This window comes from Ylistrum balloti, unplaced genomic scaffold (assembly GCF_031769215.1).
Source record: "Ylistrum balloti isolate Yb309-2 unplaced genomic scaffold, AGI_CSIRO_Ybal_v1 Utg369772, whole genome shotgun sequence".
In the NCBI taxonomy this organism is placed as follows: Eukaryota; Metazoa; Mollusca; class Bivalvia; order Pectinida; family Pectinidae; genus Ylistrum; species Ylistrum balloti.
In genome coordinates this window covers 111,369-130,833 of record NW_026781965.1, presented here as the reverse complement: position 1 = coordinate 130,833, position 19,465 = coordinate 111,369, and the positions used below count along the sequence as shown (strand labels likewise).

The window sequence follows — 19,465 nt, the reverse complement described above, 5'->3', positions numbered from 1 at the left end:
TGTGTCTCTGGATCTAATTATATTGCTGTAATATTTTACAGGGAGAGAAAGGTGATGATGTGTCTCTATGTTTTGATTATGTCACTGTGATGATGTGTGTCTATGTTTTGATTATGTCACTGTGATGATGTGTCTCTGTATCTAATTATATTGCTGTAATATTTTACAGGGAGAGAAAGGTTACACTGGATTTCCGGTATAGTTCACATCTCCATATAACATACTAACTTTGTGTTACACAGATATGGAAAGTTCTATCATTTTTCAGAGCTGTGGTGTTGGAGCTGAGACCTGATGGAACCTTTCCTTTTGTATATAGTAATTACTATCACGTTAAATACTAACACTGTATAGCTAGATACTACTGTAAAGGGCTTCAACGGAAATCGTTTTTAAAAAAGTTTCAAAATAGTCTTCTTAAAATAGTATTTTTTCTGATGAATTGGAATCATGCATTCAAAGATAGACCTATATCTATGAAATGACAAAAGAAGCTTACTTTTTACAGAGCGTGTTAGCTGTATAATCACGTATTCTTTATGATTTTTCACCAATGTATCATTAAGTACTAACATGTAGCTCCTATATCAAAGTACTATAATACAACATTGTCTGCTACCATATATTTATAGTTTTACATAACAATAGTGAAGTGCTGAATGACTTTTAGATTTACTTTAGCAATATGACATTTAACAAGTTACTTTACAGCAATTCAAAACTGTCATAACACTTAGAATTAGGAAAGGCTTCCCATGATGATGACCCAATGACCCTAGACTTCCTTGTCAGATACTTCGGATTTTTTCCCCTTGAGTTGCTGTAGCAGCACTGGTCCAGGTAGCTAAGTTGGTAGAGCATCTGTCTAGAGTTTAGAGGGTCTGAGTTGGAACCCTGGTCTGGTTATTTCCACTGCTCTTACAAGGTAAAATGCCATTGACAGTGTGTTAATGGACATTCTTAATAATACTCTGCTCTTTACTACTTTATAAAGCGTTGAAAAGCTATTTTAACCTAAGCTCTTTTTAAATGGAGGCTGTGATGTTTAGGTAAAGAGAAATCATGTGACTTGCACTAGTCAAATGATCTTTTTTTTTCTTTTAAGCTTTCAATGTACTGGTGATCTATTTCTCTGTTGGAATCTCCGGAGCCACTGTTCTATAGGAGTATGTGAATTTCATAGTGGTGTATTATGATGTTTAATGAGGTAGCAACAAAATGACCCAAGATATTCATGGGGCAATGAATAGGACAACAAACACGATGACAAGGGGTGTTTATGATGTATGTATTTTGAAAAGTGTGTTTATGATTTAGTGTATTTTAACTTGGTGTGTATTATGACAAGATGTGTTTATGACAAGGGGTCTTTTATGACAACTGGTGTCTTATGACAAAGGGTGTTTTATTACAAGGTGTGTTTTATGACAAAGGGTGTTTTATGACAAAGGGTTGTCGTATGACAAAGGGTGTTTTATTACAAGGTGTGTATTATGACAAAGGGTGTTTTATGACAAAGTGTGCTTATGACAACGGGTTGTCCTATGACATGGGGTGTTCTATGACAAAGCGTTTATTATGACAAGGGTTGTATTAGGACTAGGTTTGTGTTGTGGCGAGTTGTGAATTATGACAAGGTGAATAGTATCACTATAAAATACATTGGGTTCCCTACACTTTCCTCTGATAATAACCCAGTGTATCATTGTCTGTGGTGTGTTTCTTTGTTACTACAATCAGCCATTCTTCTCCTTATAGCTAATTTACATTGGCTGTTACCAGGAAGTTATATTCTATCGCCCAGATGTAAGCATAATAGAAATGGTGTTTCTGGGAGATATAATTGGTGGTTCATAGGAACATTCAGGGGTGCCAGGCTGGCCCTGCAAAGATGTCAATATGGCTGCTGTTTCCAACACTTCTCTTCAAACTAAACTGACAATTTCTGTTTGTTACCAAGGGGCACAGAACAGACAAAAGAAATACTTTCTTAGAATTGATAAAACAAGTTTCACAAAGTTGAAATTTCATTAACTCTGGCTTCAGGCACATTAGACTTCATAGATGTATTTTCTTTGTGATATTCTTTGTGATATGCAGTGAAACTCAATTACTGGAACATACAGCTATTTAGAATACTCATTTCTACACTGCAACTTGATAAAGTTGCTTGTGTATGTAATGTTGTTCTGCCATAGTTAAGTCCCCACAAACAAAACTTGAGGGATTAATACTGATGGCCTCATATCTGCAAGTAAATGCCATTTTCTGATTTGCTTATATATTTCACCTGTAATCAAAATGATAGTGTCGCCAAAATGGCTGTCAGATGGAGGCGTCTGATTGGTAAAAATTCAGGCATTGATTTTAATGAAATTTGGTATGTTAGTGTAGTATGGTATCTGAAACAATGGTGACGTCCATATGTTGGTTGGGGAAAATGGCTTACCAGGAGATTAATGAAAGGATTCATTTCTAGAGGTGTATGTGAGGGTTCCCTTCCAGTGTTAAGTTCATTGCTTAAAATTGCTAAAGGTTTAAGTCAGATGGTTCCACAGATCTTCCTGCCCTATTTTGAAATACTTTAATAAGCATCATTCATAACTGAAGGAGTCGTTTTGAGGACCCAATACCGTTAATTCTTGTTAGATACTTAAGATATAAGATATTTTTATTTCATGGACGACAGTGAGAGTTTTTTGTTCAATGTAATGTTAAACTATTTTATGATGTATGACATGTTTTCACATCCTATATTATTCTATGGTTTCTTTCCAATTGGTTTACTGGTTAGATTCATACCCTGATCAGATGGTGGTTATCTTTTTGAATCAGCTGTTGTGTATGTCCTGACTGTCTCTCCATAAAACACTTTTTGTTGGGACTGTTTCTCAGAAAAAAACCCATCCTCACTGAGTTCTACTTATTGAATAATTATGCAGTCAACTTTCACTTTTAGGACAAAGTTGCCCTTGGGTCCTAGTTGTAGTTGGATCATTTTTTTTTTATTTTGGGAAACAGCTTGGCAGAAAGTGATCTGCTTTGTTTCGAGGGTATATTCATTGTTATAGTTTCTGTAAGGTGAAAGTCATGTAGCTCAGGTTTGAAATTTTGAATGGTGATATTATAAAGGATGGTTATGTAAACTTTCAGTCAGTTCAAACAAAATTTCAGGTTTCGTTTTGATCTAAATAACTTTGGATACCATGACGAAGAAATCAGTCTGAATAAAGAACATTGTATTGGCAGAAGTTAGCATTGACATATCAGTATGAGGAGTGTGGATTGACTTAATATGACTATGGATTAATGTTTGTTAAAATTTTTATTATCAAAATGTGAAGTGAAACAATAATGTTCTTTAAACACATGCCAACATCCCACGGTCCGTAAATAATTATCAAATTTTGATTCATAGAAGTCTGACTGTATAACAGCTTCTATAGCAGGGAAGCTGCAAGCAATACAATATTGTTGGCATCAATGATATGTATACTTATAAAAGAGTTGATATGAGTATGTTCAAGGTCAAATGCTAAAACAGAACAACATATTGCACCAAAAGTAGAAATTGATAGCAGAAACTTGTCCTTTATCCTTGTGACAAGTGATAGTCACCAAACTTGTCTGTGACCTTTTTATGACTTGTGATAATCACCAAACTTGTGTTTTGGATGTAATTTATACTGTTGGTAATATTTCCAGTTGATTTCATGTCCAGTATTTTAACCCTGATAATCCATACAGATTTTCTGTGGCCTTTGTGTATGAAGGTACTTCAGCATTAGATGATAGGGAATGGAATAAAATACTGTAAATCGTTTTGTCTTAGAGATTTGCACTCTGTTTTTATTTTTGTGAAACTTGGAAGGCTCTGTCATGATGCCATGCACTCTGTTTTTATTTTTGTGAAACTTGGAAGGCTCTGTCATGATGCCATGAATTTGTATTTTCATGTGTAGAATGTGATCCAACAGTTTTTGCCTTTTTTGTTCAGAATCTCAATCTTGGCTGAAGATATCTTCTGTTGGATTTCAACTGATCCCTTAAAAGCTTGGTACAATTAATTTGGTCATGACATGTAGTTGTGATTTCCTGAGGAGAATTCAGTTTCAGTGTTATTTTTTTTTTTTTTTTGTATTTTTTTTTTTTCAAGAATTAATGCTGCTGTTTTTTTTTTTTGTTTTTTTTTCAGAATTTTAATCTTGTCTGAGTGATTCATCGGACGCTCTGTGGGCTTTATCATCTTGACATAAAGTTGTACTTTCTTAAACAGAAGTCTTGTTCTAATGCTGTATTTTCATGTATTTTGATACAGGAATGTCACCTGACAGTGAGACAGGAATGTACTATTTTATGCACTTTGGTACTCTGTTTTAAGTGTGTTTGTTATAAGTACAATTTGCCCTTTGATACTCTGTTTTAAGTGTGTTTGTTATAAGTACAATTTGCCCTTTGATACTCTGTTTTAAGTGTGTTATAAGTACAATTTGCCCTGTGGTACTCTGTTTTAAGTGTGTGTTATAAGTACAATTTGCCCTTTGATACTCTGTTTTAAGTGTGTTATAAGTACAATTTGCCCTGTGGTACTATGTTTTAAGTGTGTTATAAGTACAATTTGCCCTGTAGTACTCTGTTTTAAGTGTGTTATAAGTACAATTTGCCCTGTGGTACTCTGTTTTAAGTGTGTTATAAGTACAATTTGCCCTTTGATACTCTGTTTTAAGTGTGTTATAAGTACAATTTGCCCTGTGGTACTCTGTTTTAAGTGTGTTTTAAGTACAATTTGCCCTTTGTTACTATGTTTTAAGTGTGTTATAAGTACAATTTGCCATTCGATACTCTGTTTTAAGTGTGTTATAAGTACAATTTGCCCTGTAGTACTCTGTTTTAAGTGTGTTATAAGTACAATTTGCCCTGTGGTACTCTGTTTTAAGTGTGTTATAAGTACAATTTGCCCTGTAGTACTCTGTTTTAAGTGTGTTATAAGTACAATTTGCCCTGTAGTACTCTGTTTTAAGTGTGTTATAAGTACAATTTGCCCTTTGGTACTCTGTTTTAAGTGTGTTATAAGTACAATTTGCCATTCGATACTCTGTTTTAAGTGTGTTATAAGTACAATTTGCCCTTTGGTACTCTGTTTTAAGTGTGTTATAAGTACAATTTGCCCTTTGGTACTCTGTTTTAAGTGTGTTATAAGTACAATTTGCCCTTTGGTACTCTGTTTTAAGTGTGTTATAAGTACAATTTGCCCTTTGGTACTCTGTTTTAAGTGTGTTATAAGTACAATTTGCCCTTTGGTACTCTGTTTTAAGTGTGTTATAAGTACAATTTGCCCTTTGATACTCTGTTTTAAGTGTGTTATAAGTACAATTTGCCCTTTGGTACTCTGTTTTAAGTGTGTTACAATTTGCCCTTTGGTACTCTGTTTTAAGTGTGTTATAAGTACAATTTGCCCTTTGGTACTCTGTGTGTGTTTGCCCTTTGGTATAAGTACAATTTGCCCTTTGTTTTAAGTGTGTTATAAGTACAATTTGCCCTTTGGTACTCTGTTTTAAGTGTGTTATAAGTACAATTTGCCCTGTTTTAAGTGTGTTATAAGTACAATTTGCCCTTTGGTACTCTGTTTTAAGTGTGTTATAAGTACAATTTGCCCTTTGATACTCTGTTTTAAGTGTGTTATAAGTACAATTTGCCCTTTGGTACTCTGTTTTAAGTGTGTTATAAGTACAATTTGCCCTGTGGTACTATGTTTTAAGTGTGTTATAAGTACAATTTGCCCTTTGGTACTCTGTTTTAAGTGTGTTATAAGTACAATTTGCCCTTTGGTACTCTGTTTTAAGTGTGTTATAAGTACAATTTGCCCTGTAGTACTCTGTTTTAAGTGTGTTATAAGTACAATTTGCCCTTTGGTACTATGTTTTAAGTGTGTTATAAGTACAATTTGCCCTTTGGTGCTATGTTTTAAGTGTGTTATAAGTACAATTTGCCCTGTGGTACTCTGTTTTAAGTGTGTTATAAGTACAATTTGCCCTTTGGTACTATGTTTTAAGTGTGTTATAAGTACAATTTGCCCTTTGTTTTAAGTGTGTTTTAAGTGTGTTATAAGTGTGTTACAATTTGCCCTTTGGTACTTTGCTGTTTTAAGTGTGTTATAAGTACAATTTGCCCTTTGATACTCTGTTTTAAGTGTGTTATAAGTACAATTTGCCCTTTGATACTCTGTTTTAAGTGTGTTATAAGTACAATTTGCCCTTTGGTACTATGTTTTAAGTGTGTTATAAGTACAATTTGCCCTGTGGTACTCTGTTTTAAGTGTGTTATAAGTACAATTTGCCCTTTGGTACTCTGTTTTAAGTGTGTTATAAGTACAATTTGCCCTTTGGTACTCTGTTTTAAGTGTGTTATAAGTACAATTTGCCATTTGGTACTCTGTTTTAAGTGTGTTATAAGTACAATTTGCCCTTTGGTACTATGTTTTAAGTGTGTTATAAGTACAATTTGCCTTGTGGTACGATGTTTTAAGTGTTTTATAAGTACAATTTGCCCTGTGGTACTCTGTTTTAAGTGTATTATAAGTACAATTTGCCCTTTGGTTTTATGTTTTAAGTGTGTTATAAGTATAATTTGCCCTCTGGTACTCTGTTTTAAGTGTGTTATAAGTACAATTTGCCCTCTGGTACTCTGTTTTAAGTGTGTTATAAGTACAATTTAATTTCAGGGTTATCCTGGTGTCAAGGGTATCAAGGTAGTACCATTTTTACCTGCATGAGTCAATTCACAGGAAACTAGTCATGTGAATGATAAACATATTTCTTAGTAATTTCTGTATCAAATCCGGTCAAATCTCTTTCAATTTTCGTTTCTAAATAAGTCAAAAATGTACATATAGATATGGAGATTATATTTGTTTACTTCCTGTTCTCGGTCCAGGGAGATTCTCATCTAATATTTTATTGTTAGGCCAAAAATTATAAACAAATACTTTGTATATATAAAGTGCGAGTATTGGCTAAGATAGATTTTGTAAGCCTATTATGTCCCATACTTGACTGAATATTACATTGATCATTAAAGTAAATGGTTCTTGATATTGTTCTCATTGTGTTTGATTTTGACCTCCAAATTACCACCATGACCTTGTACATCGTCAGTGTATGAACTTTCCGTTGCAGGGATATAAAGGCAGCAGAGGACCTATGGGTTTCCGTGGTTACGCAGGATTCCCGGTTTGTCTTTGGTCTTTTGAATGTTTCGTTTTCCCTTTCCTGTTGTATTCAGTTGAATTTCTCCACTTTATCATTTGTTCCTACTACCAATCTCGTATGTCCACTTGGCCTGGTCCTGCTTTGTTATGGGTCATTTGAATGTCTTGTATTCCTGATTATGTCCAGTCAAACCTATATTGGCTTTTTCTGCGTCTTATCTTTAATTTTGGAATATTTCACTGCATGGTCATCCTTTTAAGCTATTTCATTCTAGCCTATCTCTTACAATTTTTTGTAATCCTTGCATGACATGAATGAAATACAGATTTCAATTTTTGTCATATTAAGGCCTTAAATGCTGACCTTTCAAGGCCATTTGCTATCCTGGGAACCTTTTGTTGCTTTATATGCTTCAATGCATTGATTATCCTTTCTAGGACATCCATATCATGTAAATGCTTTCCTGGTTTGAAGGTTTAAGGTCAAGGTCATTGACATAAGAAATAGAAAGTTAGCATGTGCACAAAAATTTAAGTACTCTTTGGCTGATCAAAGTCAAAGTTTCATACCAAAGTACTTTCATGTTGCTTTTTATAATCTCTTCTGTTGGCACTAAACTTACACATCCAGCCTTGGAATACAGGTCTGAAGCATTGAAGAATTGCTGTTAAAAATGTATGTTGCCACATACAACTATTGTATGAACTAAGGCCAAGTGCCACTTATATTTGTCAGTATGAACGAAAAAACTATCAGATGCCATTATGTACGTCAGTGTCCAGTCCAGTAAGTATGAATGAAACACTACCAGATGCTATTTGTACATCAGTGTCTGATCCTTCGAGAATGAAACACTCTCAGATACTATTTGTACATCAGTGTCTGATCCTGTGAGAATGAATGAAACACAACCAGATACTATTTGTACATCAGTGTCTGATCCTGTGAGAAAGAATGAAACACTCTCAGATACTACTATGTACATCAGTGTCTGATCCTGTGAGAAAGAATGAAACACTCTCAGATACTATTTGTACATCAGTGTCTGATCCTGTGAGAATGAAACACTACCAGATACTATTTGTACATCAGTGTCTGATCCTGTGTGAATGAAACACTACCAGATACTATTTGTACATCAGTGTCTGATCCTGTGAGAATGAATGAAACACAACCAGATACTATTTGTACATCAGTGTATGATCTTGTGAGAATGAAACACTACCAGATACTATTTGTACATCAGTGTCTGATCCTGTGTGAATGAATGAAACACTACCAGATACTACTTGTACATCAGTGTCTGATCCTGTGAGAAAGAATGAAACACTACCAGATACTATTTGTACATCAGTGTCTGATCCTGTGAGAATGAATGAAACACAACCAGATACTATTTGTACATCAGTGTCTGATCTTGTGAGAATGAAACACTACCAGATACTACTATGTACATCAGTGTCTGATCCTGTGAGAAAGAATGAAACACTACCAGATACTATTTGTACATCAGTGTCTGATCCTGTGAGAATGAATGAAACACAACCAGATACTATTTGTACATCAGTGTCTGATCCTGTGAGAATGAATGAAACACAACCAGATACTATTTGTACATCAGTGTCTGATCCTGTGAGAAAGAATGAAACACTACCAGATACTATTTGTACATCAGTGTCTGATCCTGTGAGAATGAATGAAACACAACCAGATACTATTTGTACATCAGTGTCTGATCTTGTGAGAATGAAACACTACCAGATACTATTTGTACATCAGTGTCTGATCCTGTGAGAATGAATGAAACACACCAGATACTATTTGTACATCAGTGTCTGATCCTGTGAGAATGAATGAAACACAACCAGATACTATTTGTACATCAGTGTCTGATCCTGTGAGAATGAATGAAACACTACCAGATACTATTTGTACATCAGTGTCTGATCCTGTGAGAATGAATGAAACACTACCAGATACTATTTGTACATCAGTGTCTGATCCTGTGTGAATGAAACACTACCAGATACTATTTGTACATCAGTGTCTGATCCTGTGAGAATGAAACACTACCAGATACTATTTGTACATCAGTGTCTGATCCTGTGAGAATGAAACACTACCAGATACTATTTGTACATCAGTGTCTGATCCTGTGAGAATGAATGAAACACAACCAGATACTATTTGTACATCAGTGTCTGATCCTGTGTGAATGAAACACTACCAGATACTATTTGTACATCAGTGTCTGATCCTGTGAGAAAGAATGAAACACTACCAGATACTATTTGTACATCAGTGTCTGATCCTGTGAGAAAGAATGAAACACTACCAGATACTATTTGTACATCAGTGTCTGATCCTGTGTGAATGAACGAAACACTACCAGATACTACTATGTACATCAGTGTCTGATCCTGTGAGAAAGAATGAAACACTACCAGATACTATTTGTACATCAGTGTCTGATCCTGTGAGAATGAATGAAACACTACCAGATACTATTTGTACATCAGTGTCTGATCCTGTGAGAATGAATGAAACACTACCAGATACTATTTGTACATCAGTGTCTGATCCTGTGAGAAAGAATGAAACACTACCAGATACTATTTGTACATCAGTGTCTGATCCTGTGAGAATGAATGAAACACTACCAGATACTATTTGTACATCAGTGTCTGATCCTGTGAGAAAGAATGAAACACTACCAGATACTATTTGTACATCAGTGTCTGATCCTGTGAGAATGAATGAAACACTACCAGATACTATTTGTACATCAGTGTCTGATCCTGTGAGAAAGAATGAAACACTACCAGATACTATTTGTACATCAGTGTCTGATCCTGTGAGAAAGAATGAAACACAACCAGATACTATTTGTACATCAGTGTCTGATCCTGTGAGAATGAATGAAACACTACCAGATACTATTTGTACATCAGTGTCTGATCCTGTGAGAATGAAACACTACCAGATACTACTATGTACATCAGTGTCTGATCCTGTGTGAATGAAACACTACCAGATACTATTTGTACATCAGTGTCTGATCCTGTGTGAATGAAACACTACCAGATACTATTTGTACATCAGTGTCTGATCCTGTGAGAATGAACGAAACACTAGCAGATCCTGAGAGATCCCGCCTTGTAGATCAGTGTCTGATCCTGTGAGAATGAACGAAACACTACCAGATACTATTTGTACATCAGTGTCTGATCCTGTGAGAATGAACGAAACACTAGCAGATCCTGAGAGATCTTGTAGTTCAGTGTCTGATCCTGTGAGAAAGAATGAAACACTGATACTATTTGTATATGTCTGATCCTGTGATGAATGAAACACAACCAGATACCATCAGTGTGATCCTGTGAATTGGATACTATGTGTTGGTGTCTATACCAGATACTATTTGTACATATTCCTGTGGTGCAGGAATTTTGTACATCATGTGTTGTGTGAATGTTTATATACATGTTTTCCTGTGAGAATGCACAACCAGGAATTGGCTATGTGTTGGCTGTTTATACACTGTTTTCCTGTGTGAATGCACTAATTGGTACATGTGTTGTGTGTTTATATACTGTTTTCCTGTGTGAATGAAACACTACCAGATACTATTTGTACTATGTGTTGGCTGTTTATATACTGTTTTCCTGTGGTGCAGGAATTGGCTATGTGTTGGCTGTTTATATATTATATTCCTGTGGTGCAGGAATTGGCTATGTGTTGGCTGTTTATATATTATATTCCTGTGGTGCAGGAATTGGCTATGTGTTGGCTGTTTATATAATGGTATATATATGGTTTATATATTGTATCTCTATGGGCAGGATTTTATATCAATAGAGATATTAACATCTAATTCACAATTATATCATAAGATGTGTGTATATCTCATGTTTTTGGAATGTTTTTTTTAGCTCAAGAGGCCTAAAGGGCAAAGTGAGATTATGACAAACTTCTGCATCAGTTGTCAGTCCCTCACATGTTCCTACTAATTGGTACTAGTTGTGACTGTGCTGATTCTAACCAAAATTTGTTAGAAGCATCTTTGGTGAAGGGGACTCAATTTTATAGAAATAGTGAGTCTGAGCACCCAGGAGCAGGAGGGTTTGGGTCCAAATGGGGAAATTTAGTTCATTTTTTTAAATCTTTCTTTTGTAAGAAAGATTGTCATTAGATTTTGTTCAAATTTGACCTGAAATATTCTTAAGTGAAGAGAACTCTATTTTGTGTCAACAGTGTTTCTTACAATACAAGGCAGGGACCAATTGAGAAAATAGAGCAAGTTCTTTAAGATCCTTCTGCTTCTGTAGGAATACCTGCATTTGGTTGCATTTTGTCTGAAGCATGCTTGATTGGCTAATAAACCTTTTAGAACTGTTTTTCCATTAGTTTAGATTAAGCCCTTTCAGTCTGACAAAATCAGTTGACTGATACAGGCCTGATAGACCTCTTATTGTAGATCTGATGTGGCATACCTTAACTGATGATAGAGTATATATCATTAACAGTAAGTCTCCTGCTGTTTTATATATCTAATGCAAGTAGAATCTTAGGAATATTTACTGTGATTAAAACAGAGGAACAAGGTCTAAACTACAGCATATTTACAACTCTTATTTAACAGAAATCAGATGAGAAATGTTGATGCCTGCCATATTATCACATTTATGTACATCTAGGCAAACCTTTTCTCCTAGTGTAAATGTACACTAATTGCGCAAGAATTTAAATAACTATCTAGTCCGCTAACCATTTAGCTCAATTTTGGTTGATATGCATCATATGATTGGGCCTGAAATAAATATTTCTAGAGAATTTGCCCAACATTGTCAGGTTGTGTGGTAAGGTCAAACTCCCAGATATAGAGGCCCTTGTGTCAGGGAAATAGTGAGATGTGTTTCCCTGATTGGTAGAGAGAGGGGAAAAAAAGTTGAACTGCTTTCTGTGAAAAATATTTCAGTTTTTGTTGAAAGATATGAAAATTACATACAATTTAATCATTATTTACTGAAATAACTACATTGAAGATAGGATAGGGATCAGTGTAATTAGTATTATATGGTGTAATGGAACAATTCCCACACCACAGCATACCACAAGATTTACCAGGAAATAGGAGAGAGGGTAGCTTTCATTTATTCTGTAATGGAGAGTTTCAAGACTGAACTTAATATTGATGAACATATATTGATAAGATATTTGATATTCAATGTTTCTCACTAAAAGATACGTCAACATTTCACCTGTTATAATTGATACTGCTTGTTTATTGCAGGGACCAATTAGCAAGGGAAATCAAGTAAGTTTGTACTTACGTGTCTGTAGGAATATTAACTCTCATATTCAGATTTAATTAGTTCACCTTAGAAACAGTTCAGTAAGATGCTATGCACTTGTGTCTTTTGTACAATATCAGAGTTAATTACTTATGGAATATGTGACAATGCTAGAGTTGGTTAGAGAAGATAGATGTCTATATATAGATGTAACAGGTATGGATTTACAACTTAACATATTTTACTGTTGATATTTAGATAATTGTCATCAACTTTTATTTTGAAGGGCTCTCAAGGTTTACCTGGAGCTAAAGGAGATAAGGTATGTATTACAAGGTGTCCCAGAAGTTCTACAAATAGTTACACACCTGTCTTGTAACTATGGTTAAAATAGTTGAGAAGCATCTTGTGACTAAGGGTAGAATTGTTGAGAAAGTGTCAAGTACGGTAACTATGGGCAGAATGATTGGGAAAGTGTCATGTAACTTTATGGACAGAATGGATGGGAAAGTGTCATGAAACTTTATGGACAGAATAGTTGGAAAAGTGTCATGTAACTATGGGCAGAATGGTTGGAAAAGTGTCATGTAACTATGGGCAGAATAGTTGGAAAAGTGTCATGTAACTATGGGCAGAATGGTTGGAAAAGTGTCATGTAACTATGGGCAGAATAGTTGGAAAAGTGTCATGTAACTATGGGCAGAATGGTTGGAAAAGTGTCATGTAACTATGGGCAGAATAGTTGGAAAAGTGTCATGTAACTATGGGCAGAATAGTTGGAAAAGTGTCATGTAACTATGGACAGAATGGATGGGAAAGTGTCAAGAAACTATGGGCAGAATGGATGGAAAAGTGTCATGTAACTATGGGCAGAATGGTTGGGAAAGTGTCATGTAACTATAGGCAGAATGGTGGGGATAGTGCCCTGTAACTATGGGTAGCAAGATTACCCAAACTCTTTGTTTTTACCTCAAATTATTTCTACTAGTAAGAGATATGCCCACTTGCACAAAGCTGGAGGGGAAAAATCAAATGTTGTTTTCTGTTTTCTGCTTTTTATCCGTCATCAATTGTTGATGCCCATAGACGATTTCTAACTTTAGCAGGAACCTTTCTTAGTCATAAAAGAGAGACAAGTTGACTGAAGTTTAAAATATTCTTCTTTTTAAGTTGCAGGTAAGGTAAAATCAAATACTATTGCATGGATGGAAGTGCCGAAGTACTTTTATCAAATTTGTTATTTTCATGACCCTAGGCTCCACGTTTGGCCCTGGGTTAGGGAAAAGATTTAAAAAGATAACTTATATAATTGTTTGTGATTCCTTAGGGAGGACCAGGCCCCAAGGGAGAGAAAGGAAATGAAGGACTGCCTGGATTTGATGGTGCTCCTGGACCAAAGGTTGTGTATGGATTACTGCTAATGGTATCAAGGTCCTGGTCTAACAAAAATTAATTCTTAGAAATCTAAAGAAGATTTTCAGAAGTCTTTACTAGACTGAATATAACATGTTGAATTTTATTTCATTTTTTTCTGGTAATTGTATATATTCATTTGACTGGCCTAATCATGTTCTGATTTCTATGTTAATCTGCCACTAATAAGGGATGAAGGGGCTTCAGAAACTACGCTATAATGGTGGCGGGGAAATTTTCTCTTGCTGACTAACTTTAACACTGAGCTGTGATTAATATTACTGTATCTTTCCTATGATGCATGTGCTTGTCCAGGGTATCAAGCGATCTGTGCGATTCCACGAGGGCCTAAATACGGGATACAAAGATATCATACCTCTCAAGGTAAGGCGTCCAGATGTCACCAAAGGAACATTGTAGTTCGTACTTTATGTTTGTCTGAATATCAGAGTGATTCACTCTCACGGTCTAACAGAATTTCTGACGTCATTGATGGTCAAATTCTGAACTGTTTTGTTATGTGTTTTATAACTGGCTATTGAGACAAGCTTACAGTAGTGTTGTGCTATCATCTGTCTGCTGTCTATTCATCTTGTTAATTTCTTGTTCGGATAACTTTAATTTCTTATTACATCTCACTTAATTGAATACTTCAAAGCTTCATTATCAAATATACTGATACACCAATGGTGATAATTCTTTTCATTTACACTTTTGACACTACAAACTTATTGGACCACACATTTCATCAATTGCGGTGTGATTTCCATGAAATACAATCTTCGGTACATTTTTCCAACAGAAACAAGCAGTGACAGAATGTGATGCTCTGATATGGTAGTACAATTTTGATAACCATAACACAAGGTGCTGCTCTGATCATGATATTGGTTACCTAACTTCATACTTAGGATTAAAATGTAAAAAACACAGAATTTTATCAAAATTCATTAAAATTCAGTCAAATTTCTAAAAAAAAATTTTATTATGCAAATAAGTCTGCAGGTGAGTTGTTTTGATAAATAAACACTGATTTGCTTTGATAGGGAGGAGAGTACGAAGTGATTACAATTAAGGTTGGTATATCAGGCATGTTAAGTGCCTGTCGTTGTATCTTCATCAGGCATGCTGGTCTAGTCATTGCCTGTCACAGTATATTTTGCCATGGTGTTGAGTTTTGTCTGAGCATGTGCTGTGTCTCTTTACAATGTGATGAAGGGATGACTAATATCTGTTATGACCATGTACGTTGTTGATTTTTTGTATCCACAGCGAATACTGCGATGACATCTTAGACTTTTATACCCTTGTTTATGGTGAATATTAATATGGACTTGCCTACTTGTCTATGGAGAGTATAGCTAGTGACTTGCCTTCTTGTAAGTGGTGAGTATTGCTGTTGTCAATGGTGAGTATTGCTGTTGTCAAAGGTGAGTATCGTTGTTGACTTGCCTTCCTGGCAATGGACTTGCCTACTTGTCTATGGAGAGTATAGCTAGTGACTTGCCTTCTTGTAAGTGGTGAGTATTGCTGTTGTCAATGGTGAGTATTGCTGTTGTCAAAGGTGAGTATCGTTGTTGACTTGCCTTCCTGGCAATGGACTTGCCTACTTGTCTATGCAGAGTATGGCTGTTGACTTGCCTTCTTGTAAGTGGTGAGTATTGCTGTTGTCAGTGGTGAGTATCGTTGTTGACTTGCTTACCTGATAATGGACTTGACAACTTGTCTATGCAGAGTATGGCTGTTGACTTGCCTACTTGTCAGTAGTCAGTGATGCTGTTGTCAATGGTGAGTATTTTTGTTGACATGCCTACCTGGTAATGGACTGGCCTTAATGTCAATGGTGAATATGGCAATGAACTTGCCTACTGGTCAATGGTGAATAAGGCAATGAACTTGCCTACTTGTCAATAGTGAATAAGGCAATGAACTTCCCTACTTGTCAATGGTGAATATGGCAATGAACTTGCCTACTTGTCAATGGTGAATATGGCAATGAACTTGCCTACTTGTCAATGGTGAATATGGCAATGAACTTGCCCACTTGTCAATGGTGAATATGGCAATGGACTTGCCTACTTGTCAATGGTGAGTATAGATACATTGACCTGCCTATTTGTCAGTGGTGAGTATAACTATTGAATTGCCAACTTGTTTCGTGGTGAGTATTGTTGTGGACGTGCCTACTTGTCAGTGGTGAGTATGGCTGTGGTGAGAATAACAATTGATTTGCCTAGTTGCCTGTATTGAGAATGACTATTGACTTGCCTACTTGTCAGTGGTGAGTATGGCTGTAGTGAGAATGACTATTGACTTGCCTACTTGTCTATGGTGAGTATTGTTATGAACTTGTTTACCCTTGTGTGTAGTGATGACATCTAATGACATGCATGCTTTTATCCACTTTTATTATTCAACCATTTTCAAATTTTGCTTGTGCCAGTCTCCAGTTCATACTTTCTTCTTTCACTCTCTGCTAACTAACCACTTCTAACTTTGTCTACAGATTTAAGGCACTATATTGGGGTCTCTCAATGACATCAGCATCTACCAAACTACAGTCATATAGTAACATAAAATAAGAAAATTGTTGCTTTTCAGAAACATTTATGATATAATAGTAGTATAAATCAACAGCACAATTTCTAATATCTTGTTAATCTGAAATATAATAGAGTAGTCAGTCACCATCTTGGATTACTACACAAAAAGTTTTTAAACTAAATTCTATTTGCATGAAACCTCCTTCAATACTTGAATTCTTTGTCTTTTTTGAAACTTAATGAAAATACTCAAAGTTTGATTCATTCCTGCAATACATTTTTAACCCAATCATTAATTCAATACCATCTTAAATATTCATCCTTAATTGTGGCATACTGGGGTCTTAGTCTCTATAGAAACATTGTACCGATTGATGATTTTGATAATGGCAGGTGCTTGTGTACTTTGATACATATTGAATTATTTGATATTGAAAGTAAAGTATGTTTCTTTGTTATCTGTAAATATTTACATATATTTTGCTATACATGTGACATATTCACTTCCATTTAAGGCGTAAAATGATTTATTGAATAATTGATTTATTTCTTTGTGATGATTTTGCATGACACTGTTCTCACCATTGCAAAAACTCTAATTGATAAACAAACTTTTATGCAGATCCTTGTTTTAGCATTTTACATTTGCACCTGAATGAGATATTGCATGTTATGTTGTGAATGGTAGACTGTAGCATGACTATTGTGGTTTGTAGGGACCGCGTGGCCCCAAAGGATTTCCTGGGGGCTTGGGAGAGAGTGATGAAGCACAGCTTACCTTACTTAAGGTACACAGACACACCATTAAGGTTCAATGCTATATACCCTTACACCAGAGAGATAACAAATATTTCACTATCACAGATAGTAGTACAATCACCAGTAGTTAGTCACAGAAAGTACTACAGACACCAGTAATTACAGTCACCGATAGTTAGTACTACAGACACTAGTAATTACAGTCACTGATAGCTAGTACTACAGACACCAGTAATTACAGTGACATGATAGTTAGTACTACAGACACTAGTAATTACAGTCACTGATAGCTAGTACTACAGACACCAGTAATTACAGTGACATGATAGTACTATAGACATCAGTAATTACAGTGACATGATAGTACTATAAACACCAGTAATTACAGTCACTGATAGTACTATAGACACCAGTAATTACAGTGACATGATAGTACTATAGACATCAGTAATTACAGTGACATGATAGTACTATAGACATCAGTAATTACAGTGACATGATAGTACTATAGACATCAGTAATTACAGTGACATGATAGTACTATAAACACCAGTAATTACAGTCACTGATAGTACTATAGACACCAGTAATTACAGTCACTGATAGTACTATAGACACCAGTAATTACAGTCACTGATAGTACTATAGACATCAGTAATTACAGTGACATGATAGTACTATAGACACCAGTAATTACAGTCACTGATAGTACTATAGATAGTAATTACAGTGACATGATAGTACATATAGACACCAGTAATTACAGTAGACATGACACCAGTACTGATAGTACTATAGACACCAGTAATTACAGTGACATGATAGTACTATAGACACCAGTAATTACAGTGACATGATAGTACTATAGACACCAGTAATTACAGTCACTGATAGTACTATAGACACCAGTAATTACAGTGACATGATAGTACTATAGACACCAGTAATTACAGTGACATGATAGTACTATAGACACCAGTAATTACAGTGACATGATAGTACTATAGACACCAGTAATTACAGTGACATGATAGTACTATAAACACCAGTAATTACAGTCACTGATAGTACTATAGACACCAGTAATTACAGTGACATGATAGTACTATAGACACATAATTACAGTGACAGTAATTACATGATAATTACAGTCACTGATAGACACCAGTAATTACAGTACTGATAGACACCAGTAATTACAGTGACAGTAATTACAGTGACATGATAGTACTATAGACACCAGTAATTACAGTGACATGATAGTACTATAGACACCAGTAATTACAGTGACATGATAGTACTATAGACACCAGTAATTACAGTCACTGATAGTGCTATAGACACCAGTAATTACAGTGACATGATAGTACTATAGACACCAGTAATTACAGTCACTGATAGTACTATAGACACCAGTAATTACAGTGACATGATAGTACTATAGACACCAGTAATTACAGTGACATGATAGTACTATAGACACCAGTAATTACAGTGACATGATAGTACTATAAACACCAGTAATTACAGTGACATGATAGTACTATAGACACCAGTAATTACAGTGACATGATAGTACTATAGACACCAGTAATTACAGTGACATGATAGTACTATAAACACCAGTAATTACAGTGACGTGATAGTACTATAGACACCAGTAATTACAGGGACATGATAGTACTATAGACACCAGTAATTACAGTGACATGATAGTACTATAAACACCAGTAATTACAGTCACTGATAGTACTATAGACACCAGTAATTACAGTGACATGATAGTACAATAGACACCAGTAATTACAGTGACATGATAGTACTATAAACACCAGTAATTACAGTGACATGATAGCACTATAGACACCAGTAATTAATTACACAGTTCAACAGAAGTCGACAGAAGAACAAGAGTACAAAACCTGTCATATGTGAATAAAATAGAAGTGTAGTACTCTCGCTGCAATGACCTTTCAGCATGTTGATATTGTTGTATATTCATAAAGAGCATGTCTGTAAGACCTACAACATCTACAGAATTAGTCAATATTTGAACATGAATTTGTGGAGGTTTGTAGGTGATACTCTTTGTTGTACAATGCATGAGTAAGTTTTGTGTAAATGTTGATATATACACTATATAACAGATCACTGATAATGTATTACATTGTATCTCAGATAATGTATTACTGTATCTCAGATAATGTATTACACTGTATCTCAGATAATGTATTACAATGTATCTCAG

At 35.2% G+C, this 19,465-nt stretch overlaps 2 protein-coding genes across 12 annotated transcripts in view; one reads left to right on the top strand and one right to left on the bottom strand.

The window, feature by feature from the left end:
* LOC132543837 (uncharacterized) overlaps positions 1-19,465 on the bottom strand; it is a 187,111-nt gene that overhangs the window by 82,493 nt on the left and 85,153 nt on the right. The gene's annotated exons all lie outside the window — the stretch shown is intronic.
* The window catches only part of LOC132543870 (collagen alpha-1(I) chain-like), a 99,813-nt gene that overhangs the window by 44,830 nt on the left and 35,518 nt on the right, over positions 1-19,465 (top strand). For 9 of the 11 annotated variants that reach the window (XM_060207397.1, XM_060207395.1, XM_060207392.1 and 6 more), the window contains exons 4-10: positions 6,722-6,748; positions 7,176-7,229; positions 12,502-12,525; positions 12,789-12,824; positions 13,830-13,901; positions 14,231-14,299; positions 14,962-14,991. In XM_060207397.1, coding sequence (XP_060063380.1) covers positions 6,722-6,748; positions 7,176-7,229; positions 12,502-12,525; positions 12,789-12,824; positions 13,830-13,901; positions 14,231-14,299; positions 14,962-14,991 — 312 coding nt within the window. Of the gene's footprint in view, positions 1-169; positions 197-6,721; positions 6,749-7,175; positions 7,230-12,501; positions 12,526-12,788; positions 12,825-13,829; positions 13,902-14,230; positions 14,300-14,961; positions 14,992-17,174; positions 17,247-19,465 lie in introns of all 11 variants that reach the window. The other 2 variants (XM_060207390.1, XM_060207393.1) reach the window with 2 other exon arrangements.